We start from the raw sequence: 25,769 nt of genomic DNA, 5'->3' as shown, positions 1-25,769 counted from the left end.
AGACAGAGATTATACAGACAGACAATAGGGAAGTGGAGACTACAGTGATAGAACAATACAGAAATGAGGATTTTACATCCCAGCTATTGATAAATGAGTTCTTGCCAGACAGGATGCTATCAAACTAAGTTTCCTTTTACATCTTCTAGGCTCTTCCCTTTCTCTGGAGGTGATAGGAATACAGTCCTGTCCTGATATTCCTAACAGCCCAATAGCACCTTATTTCAATGTGACTAGTTTGGAATGTAAGGATGTGACCATACACTTCCCAGTTTATGTCTGCCTCTGCTACTTAGCCGAAGGCCTTAGCCTAAGAACAGGGCCCCAGACTGTCACACTAAGAGAAGGCCCTTACACAGACAGGCAGTAATTTTGATTCTTCTTCGAGTGCTTGCTCATATCCATTCCATTAGGTGTGTGCGCGCCGCGTGCACGATCGTCGGAAGATTTTTACCCTAGCAACACCGGCGGGTCGGCTGTGGAGCCCCCTAGAGTGGCGCCTTCATGGCGCTGAATATATACCCCAGCCGACCCGGCGCCCCCTCAGTTCCTTCTTACCGCCCCTGACGGTCGTTGGAACTGTGGAGCGCTGCTTAGCTGTTCTCCACTTTCCCTAGCTTAGTTAGTCATTCGCAGTTATAGTTATAGTTGTAGTTCTAGTGTTTATAGTTAAATAGTTAAATAGTTTAAAGTTGTTTAGTTGTTATTGTAGTTTAGGGGATTAGGGGGGTCGTCTCCCCCCCTTTCTCCCCCGACCGCGGGGCCGGGCTCATGCCCAACGCTCCCGGTTTCAAGCAGTGCGCCTCCTGCGCTAAGCCTATGCCCACGAGCGACCCGCACGACTCCTGTCTGAAGTGCCTGGGAGAGTCCCATCAAACAGATAAGTGCAAGATCTGTAAGGCCTTCAGACCAAGGACCAAGAAGGAGCGGGACTTTCGGCTCCGGCAACTCCTGATGGAGGCGGCACTTAGTCCGGACGCTCCATCTACAAGTCAGGCCCCGGCACCTAGCGCCTTGGTGCGCAGTGCCCCGGCGGCACCGGCTATGACGACCACGCGAGTGGCGTCGGACAAGCCTCCCCGGCACCGAACCTCGTCGGCACCGCAAGTACAGCAAGTGCCTCGGCGCCGGTCATTATCCCCGGGGCATAAAAAAGCCCATAAGACGGGGACCTCTGTGCCGAAGACGCCGGCTCCCCCAGTGCCGGGGGTAGAGCCGCGTCCACCGGTGGAGCACCGGAAACAGGTGCCTCCAGCACCGTCGACTCCGGCACCGAGGCCGTTGAGTCCGGTGCAGATAGCGTCTCCACCGAGACCGGCGGTGATACAGTGCCTCCCGTCGACTCCAGAGACCTTCGCGGCAGCGAGAGACTTAATAGCTCTCACGGAGCCGGCACCGCCCCAACCACCGGCACCGACGGCACCGTTGACTCGCCCGGTCCAGTCGAGGGGGAAACCTGCCTTGATGCGCCCTCCATCGCAAGGGCTGGAACCTCGGCACCGATCCAGGTCCCGAAGCAGGTCCCCACGCCGCTCGCAGTCCCGGCACCGGATATCGTCTCGGCACCGGTCGTACTCGCGGCCAAGATCTTCTTTGCGGCACCGCTCTACGTCTCGGCACCGCTATGATCGTCGGCACCGATCAACGTCGAGACGTAGTTCTCGGCACCGCTACGGTCGACGCTCGACGTCGAGAGGCCGCTCCCGGCACCGGGCATACTCCAGGTCCTCGTCGAGGTCCAGATCCGACTCCCGGCACCGACGAGGTCATCGGCACCGGTCGCGGTCCCGGCACCGATCGCCGGCACCGCGTAGAGATAGATCATCTCCGGACCGGCACCGTGCGGCACCGCAGCCCACAGGAATCGTCTCGACGCTCTCGGCACCGCCGTGGCCATCGAGATCGGTGTCCCGCTCCTCGGAGGACCTCTCGAGGTCGGCATACCCCCCTCAGGGGCAAGCCGAGGAACAGGACTTAGGACACTGGCAGGACACAGGGGACCATTTCCATGGCCCATCTCATTGGTCGTTTTGGACCCCGTGGGCGTACCATCAGACGCAAGGGGCTCCAATTGCTTCGACCTCTCGCTCCGGTCACTCCGTCAGAAGGGCCCCGGAGTCCACCATTTCTCGGCCTCCGCCAGGGGGCATGGAGGCTTCCGTGTCCACACCACCGGACGCCCTGGACCCAGGCGCAGGTGACGTTCCAGCCCAGGAACAGGGAGAACAGGACCAGCCCTTGGATCCTGTTCCACCGGAGGCATCTTCCTCTTCTTCTCCGGATGAGGCAGTGGCGGGCACATCGTGCACAGGCCCACCTCCGATAGATCTTCGGGCTCACCAGGATCTTCTGCGCAGGATGGCCCGTAACATGGACCTGCAGGCGGAGGAGATAGTGGAGGTGCACGACCCGATCGTGAATATCCTCGGAGCGGATGCCCCATCGAGGGTGGCGTTACCCCTGATCCGCACGATACAGGCCAATGCTTCTACGATATGGCAGACTCCTGCCTCTATCCCGCCCACAGCGAGAGGGGTGGAAAGGAAATACTTTGTCCCGTCTAAAGACTACGGGTACTTGTATACCCACCCTCAGCCGTGTTCTCTGGTGGTGGCATCAGTGAACGCAAGGGAGCGCCACGGTCAGCAGGCCGCAGCGCCCAAATCAAAGGAGGCTAAGCGCTTCGATTTATTCGGCCGTAAAGTTTACTCAGCCGGGGGGCTGCAACTTAGAGCGGCTAACCAGCAGGCGCTCTTGAGCCGCTATAGTTTTAACTCCTGGAACTCTATGGGGAAGTTCAAGGAGTTGGTTCCCCAAGAGTCCAGGGAGGAGTTTGGAGCCCTGGTAGAGGAGGGTAAGAAGGTGGCTCGGACCTCCTTACAGGCCTCCTTAGACATAGCGGACTCTGCTGCGAGAACCCTGGCCTCAGGTATCGCTATGCGGAGGATCTCCTGGCTCCAGGTTTCGGGTCTGCCTCAGGAACTGCAGCAAACCCTGCAGGATCTACCCTTCGAAGGTCAAGGGTTGTTTTCTGAAAAGACGGACTCTCGCCTGCAGAGCCTCAAGGACTCCAGGACGATCATGCGTTCCTTGGGGATGCATGTTGTGGGCCCTCAGCGCAGGCCATTTAGACCGCAGCCTCAGCGCTTCTACCCCCCCCCCCCCCGCCGCCTCGTCAGAGACAGGACTCGGCCCGGAGGCGAGGGCGAGGTGGTAGAAGAAGGTGGACCGGCCCTCAGCCTGGTCAGAACCAGGGGCCACCTAGACCACCTTCAGGCCCTAGGCAGAACTTTTGAAGGTGCGGTCGAGGACGGCGCCCCAGTCATCCCCCAGGATCCAGCCCCCTCCTTTCGGGATCGCCTCTCCCACTTCCACCGTGTTTGGTGCCTTATAACTTCGGACCGTTGGGTCCTTCGCACGGTGGAGAGGGGATACGCTATCCAGTTTTCTTCAATCCCCCCCTCCCACCCCCCTTCCCCGTCCCTCTTCAGGGACCCTTCTCACGAGCAACTTCTTATACAGGAAGTTTCTACGCTCCTCGCTATGGGGGCCATAGAGGAGGTTCCAGTGGAATTAAGGGGCAGGGGATTCTATTCCCGTTACTTCCTCATTCCCAAGTCCAAAGGAGGTCTGCGACCCATCTTGGACTTGCGCGGACTCAACAAATTCGTAGTAAAGTTGAAGTTCCGCATGGTCTCTCTGGGGGCCATTATCCCTTCCCTCGATCCTGGAGACTGGTTCGCCGCCCTCGACATGAAAGACGCATACTTTCACATTGCTATTTACCCGCCTCACAGACGCTTCCTGCGATTCGTGGTAAACAGGGTGCACTACCAATTTGCAGTCCTCCCCTTCGGCCTATCCTCGGCCCCACGGGTGTTCACGAAATGTATGGCTGTCGTGGCAGCGTACCTTCGTCGGCAAGGGATACAGGTGTTCCCGTACCTAGACGACTGGCTGGTACGCGGTCGCACCAAAGAACAAGTCCGAGATCACGTCCACATAATAGTGCACACATTCAACAAGTTGGGTATCCTACTCAACAAGGACAAATCCACTCTAGAACCTACCCAGAGAATAGAATTCATCGGCGCGGTTCTAGACTCCAGACGTGCACAAGCCATCCTGCCAGACAATCGCTTTTGCACCATCACGAGCCTCATTCAAGGACTCAAGGCCTTCCCAACTACCACGGTGAGGTCGTGCCTTACCCTGCTGGGTCATATGGCTTCCTGCACGTACGTAACCAGGCATGCCAGACTTTGGCTTCGCCCACTCCAGACCTGGGTGTCATCAATATACCGCCCACATCGGGACAGCCTGAATATGGTAGTCACAATCCCGAACTCGGTCCTGACCTCCCTCACATGGTGGCTAGATCACAATGTGGTTTGCGAAGGGATGCCGTTTCACGCCCCACAACCCTCTCTGCACCTGGTCACAGATGCTTCATCTCTGGGTTGGGGCGCCCATCTCAACGAGCACCATACCCAGGGCCTGTGGACTGCACCTCAGCTAGCCCTACACATCAATGTTCGGGAACTGATGGCGGTGCGCCTGGCGTGCCAGGCATTTCTCAATCTCCTACGTGGCCGCTGTGTGTTAGTTCTCATCGACAACACCACGGCCATGTTTTACATCAACAAGCAAGGAGGAGCACGTTCGTCAATTCTATGCCGAGAGGCCATTCGCCTGTGGGACTTCTGCATCGCCCACTCAATCCATCTCACGGCATCGTTCCTCCCTGGAGTCCAGAACACTTTAGCGGACCGACTCAGCAGGTCCTTTCAGACGCACGAGTGGTCTATCCGTCCGGACATCATACATTCCGTTTTCCACAAGTGGGGGTTTCCCCAGATAGACCTGTTTGCATCTCGAGACAACAGGAAGTGCCACGTGTTCTGCTCCCTGCAAGGTCGAGCTCCGGGCTCCCTCTCGGATGCGTTTCTCCTTCCCTGGAAAGACCATCTGTTTTATGCCTTCCCTCCGTTTCCTCTGGTCCACAAGGTACTGCTCAAGTTGCGCAGAGACCAGGCACAGGTGATTCTGATCGCCCCAGCGTGGCCGAGACAACATTGGTACACCACGCTGTTGGAACTCTCGGTTCGGACACCGATCCCGCTTCCATTATGCCCGGATCTCATCTCTCAGGACCACGGTCGCCTGCGTCACCCCGACCTGCAATCACTCCACCTCACGGCGTGGCTGCTCCATGGTTCACCCAGGCAGAGCAGCAGTGCTCGCACTCTGTCCAACAGATTCTGCTGAGCAGTAGGAAGCCCTCAACACGGACCACGTACCTGGCCAAGTGGAAGCGGTTCTCCTGTTGGTGCGAACAACGAGCCACGTCCCCGTTACAGGCACCTATTCCTCTCATATTGGAATATCTCCTCTCCCTAAAACAGCAGGGGTTGGCGATATCTTCAATTAGAGTTCACCTGGCCGCTATATCGGCTTTTCACCCAGGGGAACTCACGTCCTCGGTATTCTCTAACTCGATGGTCGTTAGATTCCTCAAGGGCTTAGACCGGATGTACCCACAGCAACGTCAGCCCGTTCCGACGTGGGACCTCAACCTGGTTCTTTCCAAGCTCACAGGTCATCCATTCGAGCCACTAGCCACCTGTTCACTTCTGTACCTATCCTGGAAGAAGGCCTTCCTCGTAGCCATCACCTCAGCAAGGCGCGTTTCTGAACTCAGGGCGCTTACATCCGAGCCCCCTTACACAGTTTTTCATAAGGATAAAGTGCAGCTCCGCCCACATCCTGCCTTTCTCCCTAAGGTGGTTTCTCCATTTCATATCAACCAGGATATATTTCTCCCGGTCTTTCACCCTAAACCACATGCTACTCGCCAGGATCAACGTTTGCATTCTCTGGACGTACGCAGGGCCCTGGCCTTCTATATTGACCGCACAAGGCACTTTAGAAAGACGACGCAACTCTTCGTTGCAGTGGCCGACCGAATGAAAGGCTCACCGGTCTCATCACAACGCCTATCCTCCTGGATTACGTCTTGCATCCGGACTTGCTATGACCTGGCAGGTGTCTCAGCACCACACCTCACCGCTCACTTCACGAGGGCCCAAGCTTCCTCGACGGCTTTCCTGGCGCAAGTTCCGATCCAGGACATTTGTAGAGCGGCGGTTTGGTCATCGGTCCACACGTTTACAGCTCACTATGCACTAGTGCAGCAGTCCAGGGACGATGCTGCCTTCGGATCAGCGGTTTTGCACACAGCAATGTCTCACTCCGACCCCACCACCTAAGTTGGGCTTGGGAGTCACCTAATGGAATGGATATGAGCAAGCACTCGAAGAAGAAAAGACGGTTACTCACCGTTGTAACTGTTGTTCTTCGAGATGTGTTGCTCATATCCATTCCAAACCCGCCCCCCGTCCCCACTGTCGGAGTAGCCGGCAAGAAGGAACTGAGGGGGCGCCGGGTCGGCTGGGGTATATATTCAGCGCCATGAAGGCGCCACTCTAGGGGGCTCCACAGCCGACCCGCCGGTGTTGCTAGGGTAAAAATCTTCCGACGATCGTGCACGCGGCGCGCACACACCTAATGGAATGGATATGAGCAACACATCTCGAAGAACAACAGTTACAACGGTGAGTAACCGTCTTTTCTTTCTTTTATACCTCTATAACTAGCTTAGTGATAAGAATACACCTAAATTCTTAAAGTATAGGTCTTTGCAGACAGGCCAGAATATCTATATCCTAACAGGAGACTTTAAAATACTGGGTAGCTGACTATACATTTATGGCAAGATTATGGAAAATATCCTATAGATATAATATAATGAAGTCCTTTCCCCCAGAACATAACTTATTTAACAGATCATGCTTTTGGATTAGTTGCAGAAAAAGTTTAAATTTCTGCAATTTTGTGTTTGTTAGCCATGCACAAATGTGGCTTAGGCCAAGTCTGCACTTAAAGCTTGACATAGCTTTGGTGCTGAATTAGGCTGAATTGTACTAAGTAACTTCTAATTCCAAATAAACATCTGTTCCTATCCGATAGTAAAGGCTTGACAGCAAGTATAGGTTAATAAGGTAGTATGAGCTCTTGTGTTTCTATCATGCTTAGCACAACGGGATCCTGGTCCCTGACTAGGACTCCTAGCTGCTATGGTACTATAAATAATTAAAATGTTTCTTAAAGTAGTCTGATTAGGCCTGAAGCTGCTGGTTGAATAGGGCAGACAGTTAACATCCAGGGGACTGAAGTATAAATTATTGTGTCAACTTGAGAAGAGCAAAGAATGACTGAATAGCAAATAGTGGAGTTCACACTTCATTGCTCTTAGAATCATAGAATATTAGGGTTGGAAGAGACCTCAGGAGGTCATCTAGTCTAATCCCCTGGTCAGAGCAGGACCAAAACCAACTAAATCAGTGGTAGGATTCAGACTCAGTTTGCTCATCTGAATCCTACTACTCCCCCACCCATGGAAGGAGGACAGGGTACTAAAAGGTAAGGACATCATCCCCCACCCCTCCACAAGCACAAGGCCCAGAAAAATCCCAGGCCTTGTGGGAACCATTCTTTTTAATTGCATTAGAATCCAGCCACAAGTTGTGACAAAATTAACATTCCATTGTCAAGCCCGGCCTTAAAAATCTCTAAGGATGGAGATTCCACCACCTCCCTAGGTAACCCATTCCAGTGCTTCACCACCCTCCTAGTGAAATAGTTTCCTAATATCCAACCTAGACCTCCCCCCCTGCAACCTGAGACCATTGTTTCTTGTTCTATCATTTGCCACCACTGAGAACAGCCGAGCTCCATCCAATTTGGAACCCCCCTTCAGGTAGTTGAAGGCTGCTAGCAAATCTCCTCTCACTCTTCTCTTCTGCAGCCTAAATAACCCCAGTTCCCTCAGCCTCTCTTCGTAAGTCATGTGCTGCAGCCCCATGATCATTTTCATTGCCCTCCACTGGACTCTGTCCAATCTGTCCACATCCCTTCTGTAGTGGGGGGACCAAAACTGGACACAATACTCCAGGTGTACAGCTTCACCAGTGCCGAAAAGAGGGGAATAATCACTTCCCTCGATCTGCTGGCAATGCTCCTACTAATACAGCCCAATATGCCATTGGCCTTCTTGGCAACAAGGGCACACTGCTGACTCATATCCAGCTTCTCGTCCACTGTAATCCCCAGGTCCTGTTCTAGACTCTTTGCAAGCTACATTTGGTTTATGGTGTTGAGGTTTTCTTTGCAGCCATAACAGCTAGAAATTTACTTTATTTTTTAAAAAAACGGAGATTCTGGAGAACAAAATAGTAGCTTCAGAGAGGTGATTTATAGCATATGGGTGCATACCAGCTATTTCCAAACACTGTTCCCTACATTGGTGTGCCTCTTTTCCTCATCTCTTCCTTCCTATGGGCATGTCAACAACAAAAATTGTACCTCTTTTTAATTATACCAATTATAGTTAAAGCAGTACAATCCCCCTACTGTAGGTGCAATTACATCAGTATAGGTGCTTTATACAGGTATTAAGGTATTTTATACTGCTATAGCTGCATCCACATTACGGGGGTTGTACTTGTGTGCCTATTTTGGGGGGGAAAGATTATACTCTTAACTGAAATATTGTACCAGTACAGAAACTGTGTATAGATCAGGTCAAAAGCTTTAGTTCTTCTAGTTTTGTTTATCCTTCAGTGTTCTTTGTTGTCACTCTGACTCTGAAATGTGTTTGTGTGATTCTCATTGTTGCCTCTGACATTTATAAATGACTGTGGCTTATTATTTTGCATAAATAGGATGAATGATTAGGCATTGATTTAGTTATCTTTTAAAAATGAAATAGATGCTGGGATTTTTGGAATCCAAAGTGAAGCAGGAAGAAGACAGGATTGTAGACGTTATAGATAAAAAGTTTGATAATCTTATTACTTCTCTTCAGTCAAGGTAAGGTGACTATTTTTATGTCATGGACAAGACAAACTTGTATTACATTTAAAAAAAAATAAGTTGGTTAACTGGAAATATTGGTGTCATTAATGTAGTTTTAGTACTTCCTATGACAATATTTCATAATATCTTTATTAATCTGTCCAACCATGAACAACATTTACTCCTGAGGGAATTCTGCGCCAAAAAAATTAAATTCTGTGCACAATATTTTAAAATTCTGCAACGTTCTGCAAATTTGTCAATTAATAAACGTGGCTCCAGCATGGCAGTGGGGAACACAGGCCACTGGCTGCATTGAGGTGGGAGAGCATCCTGAAGCCCCCACTTCCACTGGTACAAGGACTTGGCAGTGAGGCTGCACCCGACCCTGACATGGTGCAAGGGCCAGGCCTGCCCTAGAAACACCCAGGGTCCTGCTTCTGTGTGCGAGGCGCACCATATGTGGGTAGGCAGGCTCAGCCCAGCAGCATACAAGTATGGAGGGTTTTAGTGTGGTGGGGGATCCAGGTGTGGGGTGAGAGGTTTCTCTGTGGGGCAATCTGGGTGTGGGTGGCTCAATGTGAGATCTGGATGCACGGGCTCGTTGGGGGGTTCTGGGTGCAGGGACAATGGAACTCTGCAGGGGATCCAGGTGAAGATGATTGGGGCTCAGCGGAGAGGTCTGGGTCTGGGGGGTTCAGTGAGGGGTCCGGGTGCTGAGGGAGTGGGGCTTAATAGGGTGGGGGTCCAGGTGCAGCTGGTTGGGGCTCAGTTGTGTGGGGGTCAGGGTGTGGAGGACTCATCTGGGGGAGGGGGGTCCAGGTGTAGAGGGGTAGGGCTTGTCAGGGTGAGGATTTGATGGGCCTGCTTAACAGCAGAGCCCCAGCTGGTGCTGAGGGGATGCCACATGCCCTGAGTAATTTTGTTTTTCATATGGGGTCTCTTACGTTGGAACTTTCCTGTTCTTGCTAGAGATCTCTTTGGAAGAGTAGAATGGGACATGTTATCTTAAGAGTGAAACTTAAGTGGAAACTTTCGTAGTCCTCAGTTGAAGTGTGTGGAAATATCCAAGGGCTGGAATGGAGATGATTCTAAGCATGCGCTCAAGGATAACAAAGGGAATTAAAAAGTTTACTTCTAGTAACAAAAGTAGTTCTTTGAATAGTATCCCTATGGGTGCTCCACTCTAGGTGTATTCGTGTCTCTATGCCTCAGATCAGAGATTTTAGGTAGCGGTGTCCGTTTGGTCCGCACATGGGTAGCTTATAGGCACCAATTCTCAAGCTCCCCTAGTGTCGCCCATCGGAATAGGGGGAGGCAGTCTCCTTCAGCTTCTCTAGCCAGACATTCTGATCTACAAGATATGTTTGAAGAACAGGAAGCGAGACTAGACGAGAGTTTTCACAAGACTAGACAAACATTATTCCAACAACCAACATCTCTTCATTCTCTCCTAATTAAGCAGTCATGTCTCCTCCACCAACCCTGGCAGACAACTTTAAACAGTTTCAAGATCTCATTAAGAGAGTAGCAGATTTGTTACGAATTCCACTTGAAGAAGCAAAGGAGTCGCAACACAAGCTGCTTGACATCCTACATCTGCTTGCAACACGTTCCCTATCAATGAGGCCTTGCTGGACCCAGCAGAAACAATATGGCTGAAACTGATTTTTATCCACCCTGACCGCCAATGATTTTTTTTGATAAAATGCTTTTTGAGGGAAAAAACTATTTAAAGATACACTATAGCTCAAAGATATCTCATCATGGAATAGGGATTATAAATTCTAATTCTATAGTATGAGACAGTATAGTCATGTAATATTTAAGAAAAGTTTTGTAAATGAGTTCCAATAGTACATGGATTAGGGACCCAATCTTACAGGGTTCCAGGGGCTTCTGTACAGATTTAGGTTAATCTTTCACTTAAGCCAGTGGGACTCAGTGCTCAGTCTAGAAGATACCTTCAAAGATGCTTAGTTTTGCAGTTCTCAAACTTTGGATTTGTGTCTCCAGAGATAACATGCTTGTTAACAGCAAAAATGTTTTTAAATAAATATATAGAAGGTGAGAAATAACAGACCTCAACCCTATTCTCCCTCTGCAAATTTGTGTACACAGAGTCAATCCCTTATTTCTCTCTAAAAGTGCAAAGTTTCAGAAAGTTCAATGAATAGAAGATTGATGGGGACGGAATATATCTGGAAAAGGAGGAGAAGTCTGCAGATAAATGTGCAAAGCGAGGGACAGGCAGTAGAAACAAAAGTGAAACTATTTGAGCAGCATTTTCCAGAAGTCTTGAGGTCTTTCTGAGAGTAGCCTTCATTGATTCTATCTATGAGATCTATTATACCATCCTTTCACTAGAAGAGAAAACCTATAATGGCAGTAGGCCGTAAAAGAGACCCGGTTTGGCAATAATATCCTCTACCTGTGGGTAAGACAGGCACTGCGTGCAAACTGCAAACAGTGCAACAAAGAAATGCAAGGCCTGGTTGCCCAAATGAAACAACATCACAAGAAGTGTTCCTTCTCAGGAGGGAGCTGCGTTGAAGATGACGAAAGGAACATGTCTGAAGAGTAGGATCTTCAGGTTGGTAAACTTTTTTATTTCCTACATCTTTCTTAAGGACTGCCTGTCTTCCTTCTGGACTATTCTTGGATTCTCATGTTTGAGCAAAAAAGATAGTTGTTACTCTATGGTACTATCATTTTAGATGCAGTTGTGATAAAACATAAATATCTGAAATAGGCAGATCTTCCTTTTACAATTTCACCTTTAAAGTAGTACTGAGTGTTAGTGAATGCAATGAGTAATACTAAATGAGCAGTATGGTAATAATAATTAAATAACTACATTGACTTATTTTGTTTAGGAGAATCCATCCTCAACATACAGGATTCTGAAGACTATCCACCTTCAAGATCACCATCATTTTCTATAGTTTATCTGCCAATGATAGTGTTTCTGTCACATAGCCACAGTATATTGCCTGTAGTAAAAAGGGTGGAGGGGGAATCTCCATCATCCAGAAACTACCGTAGATAAGTTTGTGATAAGAACCAACAGATTACAAAAAGAGAATTGATGGAAAAATTGCCTGGTTTGTTTATGCAACAAAGTCTCCTTTCCGCATGATTGTGAATCCACACTTCATTAACATGGTTCAATCATTAAGACGAGGATACAGTCCACCCAACAGAGCTATGTCACAGGCAAATTGCTGGATAAAGTATATGAGAGAGAAATTGAGCAGTGTGCAAAAGGTCTACAGGGTGAAATTGTTAACTTGAGTCTTGATGGGTGGAGCAATGTCCACAATGACCTGTTGTATGTGCTTGTGTGACAACAGAAGAAGGGAATGTCTTCCTTACAGAAATAATTGATACATCAGGAAATGCACTCAGAGCAGAATACTTACAAGAAGTAGCAGTAAAAAGCTATAACAAATTGTGAAAAAAAATCAAATGTCTAGTATGCTGTTTGGTCACAGACAATGCTGCAAATGTATCCAAGATGAGAAGAAATGTTGAAGAGAGTCCCCGGCTAATAACATATGGTTGCAGTGACCATTTGATGCACCTCCTAGCCAAAGACTTCAGTGTTCCAGAAATAAATGCTAATGTTGAAATTGCAAAATACTTCCATAACAACCACTTTGCAGCAGCAGCTGCTCTGAAAAAAAGTGGGGGGGAACCAAGCTAACTCTCCGACAAGACGTGCGATGGAACTCAATAGTGGACTGTTTAGGTCAGTTCTTGATATAGTGATCAAATCTGATGAATAATATTGTGAAAAAATAGATAGCACTGTCACAGCCAAAGTTCTCAACATTGGGCTTAAGAGAAATGTTGAACACGTGCTGAGTACCCTGAAGCCTATTTCTGTAGCCTTGAACAAAATGCAGGGAAATAGTTGTTTTATTGCTGACGCTGTTGAAATTTGGAAGGAACTGAGTGAGATCTTAAAAGAGAAATATGCAATGACAGAATTAAATTATAAGCATTAAAAAAACGAATGGGACAAGCACTAGCTCCAGCTCATTTTCTTGCAAATATTCTCAGTACTCGGTACCAGGGTCAAACCTTAACTGCTGCTGAAGAGGAGATGGCTATGACATGGATATCAGCAATCATCCCTTCATAATGCCAACTATAATAAACTTCAGAGCTAAGGGTGAACAAGAAATATATGTTTGCTGATGATGTTTTAAAGAAAGTCACACCAGTGAACTGGTGGAAATCACTTAAGCACTTGGATTCAGAGACTGTTGAAGTGATAATCTCACTTTTAACAGCAGTAGCTTCTTCTGCTGGTGTAGAAAGAATATTTTCTTCCTTTGGACTAATTCATTCCAAATTGAGAAATCGTTTGGGACCTGAAAAAGCAGGAACGCTTGTTTTTTCTTTTCCAGATTATGAACAAACAGGAAAATGAAGGTGAAGATGACTGAGTTAGCTGCAGAAGCCAATATTTTAATTTTCTCATGTTGACCTGGCTGACAGTTGATTTAATTTTTGTTTTTAAATATTTCATTTAACTATTTTAGTTAAAAATAATTTTACAAAAACAGACCTGATTTTAAAAACTTGAATGTTTAACTAAATTCAAAAATTCATGCACTTGTTTTGTTAAAATATTATGTTTGCTGTTGAAGAAAAAAATCCAGAATACATAATAATGTTGTTTTAGTTAAATAAAACAATTTAAATGTCTGTCTGGTGATGCTCTCCTCCTAATAGAGCATGGCAAGAAAATCCTCCAAATATTAATGATTAACCTGTTGAACTGGAGATAGTTCACCTCCCAATGACTTCATAAATATCTGCTTCAGTTTCCTTTGGTAAATGAAGTAACCAAACAATCATTCATTTTCTGATATAGCTGTAAAACTAATCTGAAAAGTTTTCAAAATAAATCACTTTAAAAATGTATACTGTGTATCTTCTAAAAATGAAACCTACATCTATCTCTGAGTTGTGAAGAATATGTATTAAGGTTATAACAACCAACAAGAATTCACTTTTATGTAGAAATCCATGATTAAATAGAGTCTTCCTGACTAGTGATTTAAATCAAATCCATCCTCATAGCGGTCATAGCAGCCTTCCTATGGAAGCGACAGGTGCAAGTATTCCTGTACCTAAACAACTGGCTAATCAAGGGCCACTCTCGGGCCCAAGTCGAGGACCACGTGAGCCTGCTGCGCATGACGTTCCTCAGGCTTGGCCTCATTCTGAACGTGGCAAAGTCAACCATAACCCCAACTCAAAGAATAGAGTTTATCAGAGCCCTCCTAGACTCTGCTCTGGCCAGGGTTTTTCTTCCGGAATCTTGTTTCCTCACCATGAGCGCCAACATAGAGGATTTCAAAAGATTCCCCACCACTATGGCACGGAATTGCCTAATACTGCTCAGGCACGTGACTGCTTGCACGTATGTGGTACAGCATGCCAGTCTGTGGCTCCATCCCCTTCAGGTTTGGCTAGCCAGAGTTTACAGACTGAACCGAGACAACCTAGACAGACTGGTCACACTCATTCCTCAGGTCCACAAGTCCCGCTGGTGGTGACTCAACCCACGAACAGTATGTGCAGGAATACCCTTCTCCAGACCTCGGCCATCACTATCACTAGTCATAGATGCGTTGGTGGTGGGCTGAGGAGCGCACCTAGGCAGACTCAGAACTCAAGGTCTCTGGTCCCAGGCAGAATTTTCACTGCACATCAACGTCAGGGAGCAGCGTGCGGTGTGCCTCGCTTGCCAGATGTTTGAAACCCATCTACTGGGCAAATGTGTATCGGTATTGACAGACAATACCACAGCAATGTTGTATATAAGCAGACAGGGAGGTGCTCACTCTTCTACCCTGTTTCAAGAAGCCCTCAAGCTGTGGGATTTCTGCATCACCCACTTGATACACTTGGAGGCATCGTATCGTCTGGGCTCACAGAATGAACTGGGCAATCACCTAAGTAGGTCCTTTCACAGCCACGAGTGGTCTCTCCACCCAGATGTCCCGATCAACATTTTCTAAAGGTGGGGATCTCCCCAGATAGACCTGTTCATGACACGGCGCAACAGGAAGTGTCAGCAATTCTGCCCCTTCCTGAATCACAGCCCAGGCTCACTCGTGGACGCCTTTGTCCTTTCGTGGAAGGGGTACCTGCTGTATGTATTCTTACCTTTCTCACTCATCCACAAAGTCCTCTTTAAAGGACTGATGAGAGAAAGCATCACTAATCTTAATAGCACCAGCATGGCCCCATCAGCACTGGTTCACTACGCTTCTAGACCTGTCAGTGGACATGCCTATAACTCTTCCCCTGGTTCCGGACTTGATCACGCAGGACCATGGCCGCCTCCAGCACCCCAACCTAGAGTCTCTCCACTTCACAGCATGGAAACTCCATGGCTGAACCCGTTAGAGCTTGCATGCTCAGACTCAGTTAGGGAGGTAGTCCTTGGCAGCAGAAACCCTTCCCCTTGTGCCACTTATCTGGCTAAGTGGAAGAGATTTTCAATTTGATCTCTACAGAAGGACACTCCTCCGTTGCATTAAAACAGCAGGGGCTGACAGTATTGTCAATAAAGGTGCACCTGGCCGCTATTTCAGCTTTCCATCCTGGCTCAGCTGGTTGGTCAGTATTCGGTAACCCTATGGGTGGCTGCTTCCTCAAGAGGCTAGATAGACTGTACCCTCAAGTAAGACAGCCTATTCCCCAGTGGGATCTCAGTCTGGTGGTCTCAAGGCTGATGGGCCCTCCCTTTGAGCCCCTAGCACCATGCTCTCTCCTTTATCTTTCTTGGAAGGTGGCATTCCTAGTGGCTATAGTTTCGGCTAGGTGGGTGTCTGAGCTCGAGGCCCTGACGTCCGAGCACTCTTACACTGTGTTTTTATAAAGACAAGGTACAGTTGCGGCCTCATCCAGCTTTCTTCCCAAAGGTGGCTTCACAGTTGCATGCAAATCAGGACATTTTATCTTTCAGTATTCTTCTCTAAGCAACATGCCAATGACTGAGAACACATGCTCCACTCCCTGGATGTCAGATGAGCATTAGCCTTCTACATTGAATGGACTAAGCCATTTTGAAAATCAACACATTTTTTCGTTGCGATTGCTGAGCAATGAAAGGGCTTCCTAAAGGATCTCCTCTTGGATCCCGGCTTAGGGTGTGCTATGACCTAGCAAAGATACCGGCACCAGCATTAACTTCTCACTGCACAAGACCGCAAGCTTCGTTGGCAGCATTGTTTGCTCAGGTTCCTATTCAAGACATCTTCAGGGCGGCGACATGGTAGTCTGTTCACGCTTTTATGTCGCACTACGCTATCACACAGCAGGCTAGAGACGATGCTGCATTTGACAGAGCAACACTTCAATCTATGACTCTGTGAATTCCAACCCCTCCTCTGAGGGACTGCTTGGGAGTCACCTACTTGGAATCAACACGAGCAGTCACTCGAAGAAAAAACGGTTACCACATTTCATAACTGTTGTTCTTCGAGATGTGTTGCTCATGTCCATTCTAAGACCCACCTGCCTCCCTCTCTGTTGGAGTACCCGGCAAGAAGGATCTCTAGAGGTGGCAGGTCGGCAGGGACCTATATACACTGCCATAAAGGCATGACTCTAGGGGCTCCACAGCCCCTAAACTGTACGCACACACCTGCTTGGAATGGACATGAGCAACACATCTCGAAGGACAACAGTTATGAAAGGTAGGTAACTGTTTTTCCCCCACTTCCATAGCCTTCCTCAAGAATGTTCCAGTCACAGAAATATGTAAAGAAGTGACTTGGACAACTGCTCATGCATTTACTGAACATTATGCAGTCACACACGACTCAACGTCCGATGCCATATTTGACTCCTTTGACTTATCCTCAACATTAGACTCAACTCTGAAGCCCAATTCCTCCATTAGGAGTACTGCTGTAGAGTTATTTTGATTGGAGCACCCATAGGGACATTACTGAAAGAAGAAAGGGTTACTCACCTTGTGCAGTAACTGTGGTTCTTCGAGATGTGTGACCCTATGGGTGCTCCACTTTCCATATTCCTCCCCTCTGCTTCAGAGCACTTAACAATGAGCTCTGTGGTAGAGAAAGAACTGAGGGCATTTCACTCGTGCAGCACTATATAGCCCTGGGGCAGAGAACAAGACGGGGAGAGCACATGTGCAGGCGGAATGGACACTGGTTCCTAAAATCTCCGATCTGAGGTGCAGGGACGCCAATACAACTAGAGTTGAGTTCCCACAGGCAAACACATCTCAAAGACCCACACTTACTCACCTTGTACAGCAACCCTTTCTTCCTTTTTTGTTTAAATGTTTTTCTCCAGAGATGGCCCCTGCTAAACAAATAACTCTTTTTAATGATTTTACTGTAGTTCACATTAATTCACTCAATTTAACATCTGGCTTCTAGCGCATTCTGCTGATGCTGGCATGCTTGGAAAATCCAACTCCAGTGTGAAAGTATCTTCTTTATTTGTGGCAGGGTTGTGACACAATGATGTTTACAGCTTCAGTTCAATCTGTACTATTGCAAATACTTAGGGATTACTAGATTCTGAAAAATAATCTTTCATTTTGTGTTTCTAATATAGGAAAAGGAAGTTGCATGCAGAATTAGTGAAGAACACAGATAATTATGTAGCCAACATCATAAAGGCTAAGCAGTACATTGAAGAGAAGAAAAACAACCTGAATGGCGCCATGAGGCTAGCAAAGGAGTTAAAAATTACACCTTCGTTACGAACCTGTTGTGATTTGAATAAGGTAGTTTAAAGTAATCCACTGTAAAATTTTCTTTGAATGGATTAGCCAAACTCAGTTTTTTACATTTACTCTTCTGGCTGAAAGTTTTAAGCTGTTACTGTGATCCATCTTCCTGTTCGTTAATATTTCAAGATTCACTTTGTTACAGTAAAACATTTTTTTTTCCAGACTTCTTAACTTGATTCTTTAAATCATGTCTCATTATGGCCTTGGAGTTTGTATGTGGTTCATTTAAGTTCCACATTATTTTTAGACGTCGTTGCCTTTGACCTCCCAATATTGTGCAACCAATTTATTTTTCCTAATCTGGAGGCCAGTAGTATAACCCAAATAGTATTTTTGTATTCTTGCAGCCAGGGCTTTGTATCCACACAGATTCCACTATGGACCTCTCCATTCTATCAGGTGCCTGTGTAGGTTAGGCAGGCTTAAATTAAGTTGCTTGCTCACTGTTCTTGTTCAGAATAAAATTAGTTATTTCTTTAATTTTATGTTCAAGTGAAGTGTCTTGTGCTGATTGTCCAATACTAGAGACCGCTATCCCCTGATATGAGATCTGTTCATGTATCTGATGTTTTATGTAATAGAAAATTAAATTGCTCTTTTTTAATTTGAGGTTATTCATAACTTAAAGTTGACAGTTGAGGGTGAACTCTCAAGGGTGGATACTTTGAAGGAAGGAACATCTCTAAGGTAAATTATTCAAGCCTGAGTTACAGTAGAAGGTAAAAACTGTGACACAATGGTGTTTATGCATCTAAAGTAGTAAACCGATACTCTTATTTTTTAATAAGTTTAATACAAATTACTATAATCAAAAATAGAAGAAATGGACTTGTCTTGAGTAATTTGTGTGATAGATACGAAAAAATGCCCAATAGCACCAGTTTGAATCATTCTTCTGAAATAAGCAAATAGAAAAGTACGCATGAAATCAATATATTAAAAACCTATGAAATTAACTTTACTGTTCTGTAAACACAGAAGTGTTTGCATTTCAAAAGATATTAGCAAATTTTCATCATGTGCAAAGCATAAATAATAGGGCTGTCAAGCGATTAAAAAAATTAATCGCCATTAATTGAACTGCTAAACAATAGTATAATACCATTATTTAAATATTTTTGGATGTTATCAATACATTTGAAAATGTAGAATTCAATTACAACACAGAATACAAAGAGTATGGTGCTTACTTTATATTTATTTTTGATTACAAGTATTTGCACTGTAAAAAACCCAAAAGTAGTAATAATTTTCAGTTCACCTAATACAAGTACTGTAGTACAATCTCTTTATCATGAAAGTTGAACTTACAAATTATAGAATTATGTACCAAAAAAACTGCATTCAAAAATAAAACAATCTAAAATTATAGAGCCTGCAAGTCCACACAGTCCTACTTCTTGTACAGCCAATCGCTCAGACAAACAAGTTTGTTTACATTTGCAGGAGATAATGCTGCTGCTTCTTGTTTACCATGTCACCTGAAAGTGAGAACAGGAATTCTGATAGCACTGTTGTAACTGGTGTCACAAGGTATTTACATGCCAGATGTGCTAAAGATTCATATGTCCCTTCATGATTCAACCATCATTCCAGGGGACATGCATCCATGCTGACAACGGGTTCTGCTCAATAACAATCCAAAGCAGTGTGACCGACACATGTTTTTCATTATCTGCGTCAGATGCCACCAGCAGAAGGTTGATTTTCTTTTTTGGTTGTTCGGGTTCTGTAGTTTCCACATCAGAGTGTTGCTCTTTTAAGACTTTTGAAAGCATGTTCCACACCCTATTCCTCTCAGATTTTGGACAGCATTTCAGATTCCTAAACCTTGGATCGAGTGCTGTAGCTATCTTTAGAAATTTCACATTGGTACCTTCTTTGCATTTTGTCAATCTGCAGTGACAGTGTTCTTAAAATGAACAACATGTTCCGGGTCATCATCCGAGACTGCTATAACATGAAATATATGGGTAAAACAGAGCAGGGGACATACAATTCACCCGCAAGAAGTTCAGTCTCAAATTTAATTAACGCATTATTTTTTTAACAATTGTCATCAGCGTGGAAGCATGTCCTCTGGAATGGTGGCCGAAACATGAAGAGGCATACAAATGTTTAGCATATCTGGCACGTAAATACCTTGCAATGCCTGCTACAAAAGTGCCATGCAAATACATGTTCTCACTTTCTGATGACATTGTAAATAAGAAGAGGGCAGCATTAACTCCTGTAAATGTAAACAAACTTGTTTGTCTTAGCGATTGGCTGAACAAGAAGTAGGACTGAGTTGGACAACCCAGGGAATTACTGACTAGTCAGCTTAACTTCTGTACCCAGAAAGATAATGGAGCAAATAATTAAGCAATCAGTTTGCAAACATCTAGAACAGGGGTAGGCAACCTATGGCACGTGTGCTGAAGGCGGCACGCGAGCTGATTTTCACTGGCACTCACACTGCCCGGGTCCTGGCCGCCGGTCCGGGGGCTCTGCATTTTAATTTAATTTTAAATGAAGTTTCTTAAACATTTTTAAAATCTTATTTACTTAACTAAACTATTGTTGTATGTAATATATTATAGAAAGAGACCTTCTAAAAACATTACAATGTATTACTGGCATGCAAAACCTTAAATTAGAGTGAATAAATGAAGACTCGGCACACCATTTCTGAAAGGTTGCTGACCCCTGATCTAGAAGATAATAAGGTGATAGGTAACAGTCAGCATGGATTTGTCAAAAACAACTTGTGTCAAACCAACCTGATAGCTTTCTTTGACAGGGTAACAAGCTTCGTGGATGGGGGAAGTGTTAGATGTGGTATATCTTGACTTCAGTAAAGCTTTTGATACTGTCTCGCATGACCTTCTCATAAACAAACTAGGGAAATGCAACCTAGTTGGAACTACTATAAGGTGGGTGCAAAACTAGTTGGAAAACCATTCCAGAGAGTAGTTATCCGTGGGTCACAGTCATGCTGGAAGGGCATAACGAGTGAGATCCCGCAGGGATCAGTTCTGGGTCCAGTTCTGTTCAATATCTTAATCAGTGATTTAGATAATGACATAGAGAGTACACTTATAAAGTTTGTGGATGATACCAAGTTGGGAGGGGTTTCAAGGGCTTTTGGGGATAGGTTTAAAATTCAAAATGATCTGGACAAACTGGAGAAATGGTTTGAAGTAAATACAATGAAATTCAATAAGGACAAATGCAAAGTACTCCATTTAGGAAGGAACAATCAGTTGCATACATACAAAATGGGAAATGATTGCCTAGGAAGGAGTACTGCAAAAATGGATCTGGGGGTCATAGTGGACCACAAGCTAAATATGAGTCAACAGTGCAACACTGTTGCAAAAAAAGTAAACATCATTCTGGGATGTATTATCAGAAGTGTAGTAAGCAAGACACAAGAAGTAATTCTTCTGCTCTACTCCACGCTGATTAGGCCTCATCTGGAGTATTGTGTCCAGTTCTAGGCACCACATTTCAGGAAGGATGTGGACAAATTGGAGAGAGTCTAGAGAAGAGCGACAAAAATGATTAAAGGTCTAGAAAACATGACCTGTGAGAGAAGATTGAAAAAAATTGGTTTGTTTAGTCTGGAAAAGAGAAGACAGAGGGGACATAAGTTTTCAAGTATGTAAAAGGTTGTTACAAGGAGGAGGAAGAAAAATTGTTTTTCTTAACTGCTGAGGCTAGGAGAAGAAGCAATGGGCTGGACATTAGATTGGACATTAGGAAAAACTTCCTAACTGTCAGGGTGGTTAAGCACTGGAATGAATTGCCTAGGGAGGTTGTGGAGTCTCCATCATTGGAGATTTTTAAGAGCAGGTTAGTCAAACTCCTATCAGAAATGGTCTAGATAATACCTAGTCCTGCCATGAGTGAAGGGGACTGGACTAGATGACCTATCTAGGTCCCTTCCAGTTCTAGGATTCTATGATTTGTAGGCTCTGAAGTTTTACAGTGTTTTGTTTTTGAGTGTGTTATGTAACAATGATGAAGAGATTGCACTACAGTACTTGTATGGGATTAATTGAAAAATACTATTTCTTTTGTTTATCATTTTTACAGTGCAAATATTTGTAATAAAAATAATATACACTTTTATTCCGTGTTGTAACTAAAATCAAATATATATGAAAATGTAGAAAAACAGCCAAAATATTTAATAAATTTCAATTGGTATTCCATTGTTTAACAGTGCGATAAAAACTGCGATTAATCACGATTAATTTTTAATCACTTTTTTGAGTTAATCGCATGAGTTAACTGTGATTAATCGACAGTCCTAATAAAATAATAAAGTAGTAGTAATACACCGTATAAAAGTGAGTAACTTAAATTTTTTTCCAATCAAATGTCCACTCTTCTGCCCCTAGTGTATGCTGGGCTCCCACAAGGGCTGCTCAAGATGAAATCTCAGTGGCCCCTGACCATGAATTTTCTAACAGAAATGAAAGCAAATAATACACAAGTCCAACTTTAAAGCTGGTACAGCTTCAGAGCCACAGTCCTGACTGTAGAATCTTTATTTGGGTGCTGCTGTCCCTCTCTTGATCAACAAAATAGTCAGAAATCTTTATTTACAGTTCTGTTAGCCTACTTCTTGTTATATGATAGGAAACCGATTTTGAGAGCTCTGAGACTGGCCTGAAAATTAAATATAAAAGAACTTGGACAAATTAATTCAGGAAAAAAAATTCTCAATCTTGATTTGGCAGGAGGTGGAAATAGAGGCTTCGTTTTGATGTAAGCCAGAAATAAAAAGATTAAGTACTTGGGTTTTGAGTATACTTTAGTTCCTGAGGATTGTTATTAGAAAATATAATTTATATTTTCACTACCCTAAGGATTATTTGTGGAACAGTGTGAGGCATTGATGTAGAAACTCACTAAATAGATGCAGAAGTAGTGAAGGAATGCTGGGAAATCAGATTATACCACATAATATATTTGGTAAAGATAAATGAGCAGCCAAGTCTACCAATAGAGAGCTATCATCAGTGTGTTAGTCATTGGTAATTTTCTTGACTAAAAGTGGAGAAATGGAAATGGAAAACTGAATTGACCTGTTTCTTCACATTGCTTCAGACCCTATAGGACTTCACTAATTAGTTAATATAATATTTGTGAATTGTCAGACTGATTTAAACCTTTGGGTGACCTCCCTGATATCATTCTTCTTTTACTCTAGATTTCTCATGAACTGTGATGAAATTACCTCTATGTTCAAAAATATAGGGAAGATTGAATTGGAAATACCTACAAAGTAAGCGTTTTCTTTTTTTAATAATGAAAACTAATGCAGTGATTTATGCAATTTTCTTACCACTGAGCAATTTACAAACACCTATAGCAAAGGTCTACATGTATGCTTACTGATTTTAAAACTAGAATGTACAGTTGTAGCAAGAGATCTTAAAGTCAATATTTCAGTCTGTCTTGTTTGATTCAGATGAGAAACAGGACTTCAGTATAGGTTAAAACTACTTATTAGAGGATTGAGTACCATTGGGTATATTGGTATAAGGTGCCTTTACCAGTGGGATTTCTTTATGCTTAACATTATACCAACCTCAAGTGACAGAAAGTGGTGGAATAATTGGGATGTCAGTACTTCCAATAAATGAAAAGTACTCTACAAATGGGTTTACATTTACTCAAAGTTAATAGAAAATACTAAAATATTCAGTAATACAACTTTTGAGGATAAACTCTGATTATGAGGTAACAGAAAAATCAATATAGATTAAACATAAATGACACATTTTCTTATTGGAAAACAGCTACTGTTTCTATTTCATTGAGCCTCTTTGCTTTCACTTGCTCAAACAGGTTTTGATAAATTACTGTAAATTATGATGATTTATAGTATATCAAATTGATGGACTGTTTGTAGTGGAGTGCCACAGGTGCCAGTATTCAGATCATCTCTGCCTTCATTAATAGTCTGAAAAAGGGGGCATAGAGCATTCTAACATGTAGATAATGTTTGGGAAATGTTGCAAACTCCAGTGAGGAGAGAGAAACTCTACAGAGGGACCTAGAGAGGCTAGGAATGTAAGGCCATATCATTGTACCAAACTATCCATTGAAATCAGTGAATAGTTTTGTTTAAAAACTGATGGCATATTATGCCCATAGGTAGGGAAAACAAACTTAGATTCAACCTGGAAAAATTCAATACACCAAGGAAAAACCCTGATATGCTTGGAGATAGAAACTTGAAGAGTAGTGATGTTAATAGACATGGAGGATGAATGTATATAGCAAAGTATATATGGCTTTACTCTGGGGGCATTCTGCACCAAAAAAATAACTTCTGTGCACAGTATTTTAAAATTCTGCATATTTTGTCAAAATAACACCACATAATCATGCCAGTTTCAAATATTTTGGTAATTTATTTCAAAATACTTGTCAGCAAGTATGTCTGTAACAATACAGACACACACAAAATTTTCCCCAGGAGTAGAGTGTTAAATAAACCCCTATGACAACCCAGTTCCTGTTTCTCTGCCGCCAGAGCCTAGCTGGGGAGCCAGACACCCACAACCCATGCCCCTCAGAGCCCAGCCACCACCACCCCCAGCCAATACACCTGCATCCCCTTCCCCCCCAGACTCAGCCACCAGGTCCCCCATTGCACAGATATCCACAGTTCCCCCCCCCCCCCCCCCCCCGAGCCCAACCATGCCCCCCTAGCCCAGACACGCCCCCCCTCCAAAGCCCAGGGATCCAGAATGAGAAAAAGCCTGATGCTCGGTCCCAGGCTTGGATGGAGTTTCCTGCATACCACCCTCTCCTTCCCTCAAGGCATGCTGGGAACTGCTGCTGCCAGGAACCTTCTAGCTCCCTCTCCCTCCCCCCAGCAGTGTCTTCTATGTGCAAGCTGGGTTCTGCTGGGTCCAGTGGCCTCTAGTAGCAGCTAGCAGCACTGCAGCCCATTTCTTGTCGGGGCGGGGAAGGAAATTCTGCGTGGACAACCCCCTGCTCAAAGCAGAACCAACACCAACTAAATCAGTAGTAGGATTCAGACTCAGTTTACTCATCTGAATCCTACTACTCCCCCACCCATAGGAGGAGGACAGGGTACTAAAAGGTAAGGACCTCGTCCCTACCCCCCACAAGCACAAGGCCCATCAGCAAAATCCCAGGCTTTGTGGGAACCATTCTTTTTAATTGCAATAGAATCCAGCCACAAGTTGTGACAAAATTAACATTCCTACTAAATACTACCACAGATTATGAAATCTTATTCCTGTTTAACCTAACTGGGCCTCCAAGATGCTTCAAAGCAGGGGAAAAACCCACCAGACCTATGCTAATATGGCCCCAATGGAAAGAAAAATTATTTCTTGACCGCAAAATAGGTGATTGGTCAGACCTGCAGCTTCTGCAAGACACAGCTATGAAACTACTGTTACAGGGAGAGGGAGTAGGGCTGCTGAAATAGAGCAAAAAAAAAAAGGCTCCATGTATCCTGGGCTAGGGGTTAAATTTGTGAAGGAGGAGAGTGAGGGACCAATTAGCTCTCTTCCCCTCCCCCCCAGCTGGCCAGTGAGTGGATAAAGCATTCGTAGGGGGAGTGGCCACCCTTGTGACCCCAGTGAGTGCTCTACTTCCTCTTTCTACTTGGGCTGTCCCAGTTACTGTCTGTCCTATCAAGTTTTCCACTTGTTGAGGTGAGTGGGTTTTGTTCCTGGCACCTCACCACCAGAAAGATGATGGAGGGAGTTCAAAGAAAAGCAACAGTGATTAAGGAAGGAATTAGCTTTTGAGGAAATATTAAAAAGAATCAAATGTGTACTAGTATAGGTTGAGCATGTGTGTTGGTGTGAAAGTGGATGAGGAGAAAATGTTTGAAGGGTATAAACAGCACGTAGAAGGAAGAATGATTTAGGTATCACAGCAGGAATAAATGGATGAACTAAAGAAAAGAAAAATGTTTGAATGTTGGGAAAATTCCATCAGTCAGGTCCCTTGTCCTACCCAGTTATCCCAGGAGTATTAGGTCTTACCTACACTAGGAATTTGACTGTATTCCAGC

At 44.9% G+C, this 25,769-nt stretch overlaps 1 protein-coding gene across 4 annotated transcripts in view; it reads left to right on the top strand.

The window, feature by feature from the left end:
• Positions 1-25,769, top strand: part of RNF17 (ring finger protein 17) — a 238,012-nt gene that overhangs the window by 41,499 nt on the left and 170,744 nt on the right. For all 4 annotated transcript variants that reach the window (XM_042855146.2, XM_042855142.2, XM_008169321.4 and 1 more), the window contains exons 9-12: positions 8,831-8,931; positions 17,533-17,704; positions 18,321-18,397; positions 22,914-22,988. In XM_042855146.2, coding sequence (XP_042711080.2) covers positions 8,831-8,931; positions 17,533-17,704; positions 18,321-18,397; positions 22,914-22,988 — 425 coding nt within the window. The remainder of the gene's footprint in view (positions 1-8,830; positions 8,932-17,532; positions 17,705-18,320; positions 18,398-22,913; positions 22,989-25,769) is intronic.

This window comes from Chrysemys picta, chromosome 1 (genome assembly GCF_011386835.1).
Source record: "Chrysemys picta bellii isolate R12L10 chromosome 1, ASM1138683v2, whole genome shotgun sequence".
Classification (NCBI taxonomy): Eukaryota; Metazoa; Chordata; order Testudines; family Emydidae; genus Chrysemys; species Chrysemys picta.
This window is presented reverse-complemented; position numbering and strand designations above follow the sequence as displayed.